General features: G+C 43.5%; 1 protein-coding gene across 15 annotated transcripts in view; it reads right to left on the bottom strand.

The window, feature by feature from the left end:
- PCDH15 (protocadherin related 15) overlaps positions 1 to 8,316 on the bottom strand; it is a 572,690-nt gene that overhangs the window by 205,141 nt on the left and 359,233 nt on the right. For all 15 annotated transcript variants that reach the window (XM_017733770.1, XM_008633276.2, XM_017733771.1 and 12 more), the window contains one exon: positions 5,876 to 6,031. In XM_017733770.1, coding sequence (XP_017589259.1) covers positions 5,876 to 6,031 — 156 coding nt within the window. The remainder of the gene's footprint in view (positions 1 to 5,875; positions 6,032 to 8,316) is intronic.

Here is an 8,316-nt window from a genome sequence, read left to right as displayed (position 1 = left end):
CCCTGCCCTCTGGCAGTGGGAAGCCATTCCCTGTGTCCTGTCCCTCCATGCCTTGTCCCCAGTCCCTCTCCAGCTCTCCTGGAGCCCCTTTAGGCCCTGCAAGGGGCTCTGAGCTCTCCCTGGAGCCTTCTCTTCTCCAGGGGAGCACCCCCAGCTCCCCCAGACTGGATTCAGAGCAGAGGGGCTCCAGCCCCTCCATGGCCTCCTCTGGACTCACTCCAACAGATCCATGTATTTCTTGCGTTGGGAATCCCAGAGATGGAAACTTTACTGCAGATGATGTCCCATATGAAAACAAAAAACCAAACCAACTTATATTTAACACTATTAAATACTGTAAAAATGCTGTCCCACCCAGGAGCTGACAGACACCCTGGAGCTGCTGGCACAGCTCCCACCTGCCCGTTCTGACAGGGTGCCAATAAATAGTGGCCAACATAAAAAGGCTCCAGCACTGCAAAGCACATTATTAAGTGATAACAAAGGAGACAGCTGCAAAAATGACACATCAGTAAACACCAGAACTCCAATTCCATGCTCTAACAGTAAAAGTCAAAAGCTAAAGTCTTGCATTTGATGGATTACACCCAGAAAAACTGACTGCAGATGTGCAGAGCTTCAGGACACACACGTTTCCATTTTATCTGTTTTCTTTCATGCAACACAAATGATACTAGAAAAGAACACAGGGGAAAAAAATCCTCTCCACTCCTTCATGCCAGAGCTCCAGGAGTGTTTGGACACCGCTCTCAGGGATGCCCAGGGTGCGACTGTTGAGGTGTCTTGGCAGGGCCAGGGGTTGGACTGGATGATCCTGGTGGGTCCCTCCCAGCTCAGGATATTCTGTGATTCTGTAATTTCCAGCCTGATCTCCTGATCTCACGTTAGAGATTCCTGCAGCCTTTAGAAAAACTCAGATGAGCTCTTAACTTGATACTTCAAATCCATTTCCAATCACGTGGGAGAGGCCCTCAGCATTCCAAGCCACACAAAATTTGTACACAGAGATCTCAGCATGGTGCTGATTTTAACTCTGGTATTTCCCATCAGCCAGCCATAATACATTTTCCCACAGTTTGTGAGGGATTTCTGAGACACTGCTGTCACTTCCTTCTTGGAAAAACAAGGAGGAACTCCATTCCCCTAATAAAATGCAACTTTAGCCTGGAGCAAAGGAGTTTCAGGGGGGACCTTGTGGCTCTGCACAAGTCCCTGACAGGAGGGGGCAGCCGGGGGGGTCGGGCTCTGCTGCCAGGGAACAGGGATAGGACAAGGGGAAACAGCCTCAGGCTGGGCCAGGGGAGGCTCAGGTTGGATATTGGGAAAAATTCCTTTACTGAAAGAGTGGAAATTTGTTTCTCCATAGGAACCTTTGGCATCTCCTAGGGAAAGGGCCTGAAGTTGTGCATCAAAGGGTTTAACCACACTGAGTGTTTTTTACCTCATGCAAAACAAAACATTAGGAATTGCAAAGAAACAATTCCAGGAGTGTCGTCAACAGCCTGAGGATAATCATCTCCGTGGGAACTCAATCCAGTGGAAAAGAACCATGATGATAAGAAACAAGGAAGATTCCAAAGAGAACGCAATTAAACAAATAGAGAGGAGATGCACACAATAAATCTTCTTCTTCCACAGTCTACAGCTGTAACGCTTAAAAACTTCCTTCAGTGTGATTAATGGCTATTAGAAGTCAAAATGCAGACAGGAACGTTCAGCTCTTCCATAAAACATTTGGAAAATAAATTTCCCTATTATTGCCTATTTACAAAGTTAAAAATGAACGTTTTTTTCAGAGTGGCCCCAAAGAGCAGAGCAAAGCGAGATTTACAGTTAATCATCCTGAGCTAACGCTCTTTTGATGATGTCTACCTGCAGAGATTAATTATTTTGATACCACAAGGAAAAAGACAGGAATAATTACACCACAAGAAATGAAAATTCAGCACAAGTTCTAATTCTCAACAGCCCAAACCCAAAGTTTTGAGATGACTGAAGTTCAAGAAGAGCACTTATTTGCAAAGGATTCCCATCTCTGCCAAATTAAGGGAGAGAAAAAAAAAGCCCCAAAGCCAATAAACAAACCAATCCTAAAATTTTGGGTTTGCAAGCAGCTCTAAGGTTATGTACATTTAATAAATACTGACTTCAACAGTGTTCCAGGGACTCCAACTCCACTTCCAAACAGAACCTATTATTAAATGCCCCTGACCTTCCCTGTAGGACTCAGGAAAGTGAAAAACTAAGACCAAAGAAAGTCAGTTTGATAAAGCCCAGGCAATGCAGAACTGGAGCTGCATTTAGCTCAGATAAAAATGATGCAGATAAGTTGTGTTTAACACAAAACACAGACACCACCACTGGGCCTCAGCAGTACAAGATTTTACTTCCTAATCCCTGTATTAGGCTCCATAAATTCAAACCCCTTGTGGCAACGCTACAGATTTGCCTGTGGAATATTAACTGAGCTGCATAATTCTTGAGAATTTTAACCCAGCTGCAGAACTTTGGTTTAATACAGCAATTACTCAAATCTTCAAGCTACCAATACAGTCAAATTTAGCCCCAGGCTAATGTCACTGTCAGGAGTTTTTCCTAACTGAATAACGATGGGATATTTTCATGTAAATAAAAATACCTCACACAAAAACCCCAAGAGAATAACTCTGCAGAGGATTTCTCATTATCATAAAAATGGTGACATCAACCTTCACTTGTTTTCACTTCCATGAGGAGACTCCTAATGCTTTGGAGACAGTTGGAGTTGGCTGAGATACTTGGACTTGTAAAAGCCTTAGGAAGGGAAAAGGAAAACTCGCTCCTAAACGGTGGGGAAACAGAAACTGTTTTCAACTAAGACTTGAAAAAAATCAGTTTCATTTGTAACTTCATACGAATTCCAGCACTGCCACTCCCAGCTAAGCCACCTCATCCAGCAAACCTTCCAGCCTCCATCAACCCTAACGAGGACAAGCCCAGGTCCATGAGACACGTCCATACTTTTAACAGAAGAAGTAAAATCCTGAAAAAAAGTATTTCCTCAATAAACATGTAATGATGATTTTGATTCTTAGCTGCAAAAGCCACATTTTCAAACCACTCACATGAATTTCTCTGCACATTTTAATTTGGGATCACCTTCACCCAAGGGTCTTCTATAGGTACAAGTGTGGGAATGATGGAAGGAAACACTTAAATCCCTAAGAATCATTGGACAATGGGCAGAATATTCCACAGATGCTCTTTATGTCTTGAGATGTCTCCGGGTTCTGAGGGTCCAGATGAAGATGTCTGAAGCAGTAGAGTGAGAAATTATGGCACAAGATGCTGGAAAAAAAGGCTACAAAACACCTGGAGTAAGGAAGGAAAGGAGGGACCAGCATATCCATGTCCATGAGCAACTGGGAAAGGCAAAATTGGTCTGGAGCTGCTCCATACAGGATTCTACAGGTAACTCATCAGGCAAGCACTGCTGCATTTTTCCCAGTCCTTGTGCTTTTCCTTGAGCATCTGCCAGGGCACTGGCAAAGGAAACACCCTGAATTAGGGGAACTTTTAGTCTAACTCAGGACAGAGCGATCCCAATCAAGCATAAAAATCAAGATACTAATATCCTTTTGGTATAAAGCTAAACAGACACTACTCTACCACATCCATCTCATTCTAAGCCTTCTGGAAAAATCCAGGCTTACTTTTAAACCACGTCTTTTTCTGTGCAAATGGAAACCACGTGTGAACCCGGGATTTATGGTGCTATTTGCAACTACCCTCAGCTTCTCTGCTGCAGCTTTTCTATTGATGACAAACTCATCTTAATATGCTGGGGACAGTTTGAATATAAAGACAACTGGACGTAAAAACCATCCCATTGCTCCAAAGTGTAATAAAATCTACTTCTCCTTGGAGTTGTTTCATGTTCCTTAGGTAAGAGAAATTTCTGTACTTTTTGGTTTACAAGCAACCTGAGAACAGAAGTGAAAATTAACCATGAACCTTTCATCCCAGTGCATTCCTATTGCTAAATTCACCAGAGGCAGCACCAATTATGAGCAGAATAAATGAGCATTAAAACATTTAATCACTCATTAAAACCTTTGAGAGAGTCTAAGACGTTTTGTGAATTATTTTTTTTGTTAATTAATTAATGAGAGCATGAACTCACTGGGTGCTGCTCAAGGGCACAGTGGTGCCATGTCAGATGTTATCCATGGAAAAGAGATAAAATGAAAGGAAGAAATTAATTAAATCAGCATGCAGCTGGTGGAAAGAGGAACAGTGCATTTTGCCCAGCAATAATTCCAATAAATGCTCGGTGTCCTCAGAACGTTGCTCAATTTCTGAACACAAATAATTGGGAGTGGTGCATTTTGCACTCTGCCTTCGGGACTTCTCCCTAATCAGGGAAAATCCTTGCTTTCTTAGCACTGCCACACTCCCAGCCTTCAGTTTTACTGCAGAAATGATGCAGGTTTTGGAAGTGATCTGGGCCCTGCAGCAAAACCCACACAAGCACTTCAGACTGGTGTTGATGCTGCCTTTACTCCAGACCAGAAACATTCCTGCACTGGCTCTGTAAAACCAGAGAAATTCCATTGCCACATAAAGGCCAGTTTGAAAGCCACGTGCAAGCCCATGGAGCTTTCCTGGTGCTCCCAAATTCCAGTGGGAAGTCACATGGGCACCTGGGTTGCCAAAACTTTGTCTGAAGGGAAATGTTTTTAATTTAAAACCAGGAAGTTTGAAAAAGCTGTTTATCCTTATCTCAGTTGCAGGTCCAACATAACGTGTGGACTTGGGGGGTTTTTCCTCCACGCTTTTGGGTTAATTAGGCCCCAACTCATCAATGTCCCACCCTTTTCCCCCGGCAATGAGCTGTCCTGCACATGTGTGGTCACGGAGAGCATACACAACACAAGGACACATTGAAAAGCTGAATCTCCAAAACACAACAAAATAGGAAATGTCTTCAAATCAATTCTATTAAAATCAAAGCAGTCGTGCTCTTTCACAAACCCTCACCCCTCAAACAAAACCCCACCAGGCTGCATATTTAACATAATTTGTTTTTTAAACATAACTCTACTTCTTTCCAACTTCACCTGCACAAAACTGACCCGCCTTTCCATGTTCCACATATTTTCAGCCTACATATTTCCATTAGTTCATGTAAGTCCCTGTTTCTACTCATTACTAAAGCCCTGAGATGCTAACCCTGAAAACACAGATTTTTTGTATTGCTTATTGGCAGATTGTTCTGTCCTTAACTGGGCGAAAATGAAAAGATGAATGAAAAACTTCACTGGAAAGTGAAATGAAGCTGTGCCAGCTCAAGAAAGAAATGATTTTTTTTTCCTTCAAACAACACAGTGAAGTCCAATCCACAGCTCTCTATTCCAAAAAAATAGAACATAATAAATAATATAAAATAAAATAATTCATTTCACAGGAATCACTTAATACAGAGCAACAGCAATCTGCACTTTGCCAAGATTCAATAGTGCTAATAAACTTTTTAAACTGTTTTTTTAACTTTCTTTTCTTCATGCATACATTTGTTTTACTTCCAGATTTGTTGTTAAAAGTGCTGTAATTTAACAGAAATCAATGCTCCTTTCATGAAGACACTGCTTAAGATTTGGGTGTTTTCTGCAATATTCCTGGTGAAGAATGTGCTGGTCCTTGTATTCCTTACAGAAAAGCAGGATTCGATTCCGACAACTGAACCCTGCTGAAGTGATGAGCTTTTCTGGAGAGGCACAAATACCAGGGATTGAAAACAACCAGATTTTTGGGGTTTTCAAAGGAGAGGCACTAGAAGCTGGAATTTACAGCGACCCCCCCCAAAGGAGAAGGAGGAGAATCAGGCAGCTCTGACCTCGTTGACGGCCACGTGGTAGCGCTGCTGCTGGAACTGCGGGGAGTTGTCGTTGCGGTCCCGCACCACGATCCGCACCTCGTGGTTGATGACGGTGCCGACCTTCTTGTTCACACACTGCACCTGCACCACGATGGACTGGATGGACACTGGCGGCTGCAAGGGCAAAGGGGTTGTGACAAAGGGACCCAGAAAATGCCTCTTGTTTGAGCCTTTGGCTCATCGTTATTGGAATTCATCAGATCCCAGAGTTTGGGTTGCAAGGGACATTAAGAGTCACCTAATTCCACTCCCTGCCATGGGCAGGGACACCTTCCACTGTCCCAGGCTGCTCCAAGCCCCAATGTCCAGCCTGGCCTTGGACACTGCCAGGGATCCAGGGGCAGCCCCAGCTGCTCTGGGCACCCTGTGCCAGGGCCTGCCCACCCTCCCAGGGAACAATTCCTGCCCAATCTCCCATCCATCCCTGCCCTCTGGCACTGGGAAGCCATTCCCTGTGTCCTGTCCCTCCAGCCCTTGTCCCCAGTCCCTCTCCAGCTCTCCTGGAGCCCCTTTAGGCCCTGCAAGGGGCTCTGAGCTCTCCCTGGAGCCTTCTCCTCTCCAGGTGAGCACCCCCAGCTCTCCCAGCCTGGATTCAGAGCAGAGGGGCTCCAGCCCTGGGAGCATCTCCGCAGCCTCCTCAGGACTCATCCCAAAGCTCTTGTTTCTTTCTTGTCTTGAATTAAAAGGTCAAGTCCAAAATAAATCACATTTGCTACCACTTACATTTGTAAATAATTCAGAAACAACTTTCAGTGCAGACAATCCTGTTGTTCTCACTGCAGTGAACACAGCAATGCTCAAAGAAAAATAACTCCCAAACTGATGAATGGACAAAGAAATTCAGGCTGGAATGGCTTTTAGTGCCCATCTGAGTACAATCCAAGAGTTTTTAGGCTGCCTTTAATAAGCTGCAGCTACTACTGAGTATATCTGGATTTACTAACCAAGCCCAAGAGTAATATAATTATTTGAAATGACAGCTATTTGATAAATATTTGATATTCTGGATTTACGAAAATATGGAAATAAGCAATGGCACACATTGTTTGTGAAACGAGGAACAAACCATCCCAGCACCTTTCAGCAGCTCCCTGGACCTTCAGTTCTGATTTATCACTGGTCTTTCTTCCTAAGTACTTAAAGTTTTGCAAGAAAAGTCTGGAATTTTCCTTTTATCTGATTTTATTTGGAAAACACACTGCCATTCCTAGTAACAATCAATGGAATCTAGGAAGATTTGCTGTCAAGGAAGGCCATAAGTAAAAACAGGACAGGATCAGGATGACTGAATCAGCAGGGAAAGAAAAATGAGAAGAGTATCCAGATATATGGAATGTGATCATTTGGGAATCAGAAACTCCAATTTTTGTTCTGTAATAAAAAATTGAATCTAAAGGTTCAACTTAATGAAACTCCCAATTTCATTGGTGCTGCAAAGTTTCACACGGATTGAAGTTGTTGAAAGATGAGGAAAATAGGTAGGGGTTTTTTGTTAACAAAAGAGACCCCCTCCCACTGAATGGTTCTGTGGTGCTGGGCTAGCACAGCCCTGGTTCTGAAGGCTGGAAATATCCTTTAGGAGAATCCATAAGGCTGGAAAAGACTTCCAAGACCATGGAGCCAGCACTAACCCATGTCCCCAAAAGAGCCCTACAAAGGAAGCCCATGACACACATTTCATATTTTTATTCGGTCCCTGGGGGCTTTGAGGGTTGCTCTCCTTTTCTTTGGGTTGTGAGTGACAGCAATTCCCTGAGGCCAGGCGAGAGAGGCACAGGGGGCATTATGCCCAAAATCAAAACCACTTTAGAGCCCAGATTTTCTTCTCATAGCCCACCAAACTTAAACAGCCACAGATGGATGATTTGACACAGCATTAGGGATAACAAGAGTTCCAGTTCATAGTGAAAAATGAGGAAGCACTACCTTAAATACCAATGTAAACACATTATTACCTGTATTTAATTAAGAAATGTATACACTTCCCTTGTTTCCTGGGGACTTGGGTCTACTTCTGGCAAAGAACATCCCTGTAAAGTGTCTGGGAATGCACAATAATGGGAATTGGTTTAGACTGTGACTAATATTGAAACTCAAATAATCTGACAAGGTTCTTTGGGTAAAGCATAGACTTCGATTCACATCAAGGTGACAACAAATTGTCAATAAATGTCTTTGAAAAGAAGAATTAGCATTGATCCAACAGGGATTTTGGTTCCTAACTCCCTGTGGATGGGTGTGGGGTGATAAGGATGGACACTGCATGTCTTAAGAGTGGTTCTCCAGCCTTGCCTCCCATTCCAGGCTCTAATTTTTTGCTCTGGCTTAAATCAAACCTGAGAGGCCAAAGGTACTCCAGCAGCTGCTGACTGGCATGGGAGGAAGTGCCCACTCCTTCC

The sequence above is a fragment of the Corvus brachyrhynchos genome, unplaced genomic scaffold (assembly GCF_000691975.1).
Source record: "Corvus brachyrhynchos isolate BGI_N302 unplaced genomic scaffold, ASM69197v1 scaffold334, whole genome shotgun sequence".
Lineage (NCBI taxonomy): Eukaryota > Metazoa > Chordata > Aves > Passeriformes > Corvidae > Corvus > Corvus brachyrhynchos.
This window is presented reverse-complemented; position numbering and strand designations above follow the sequence as displayed.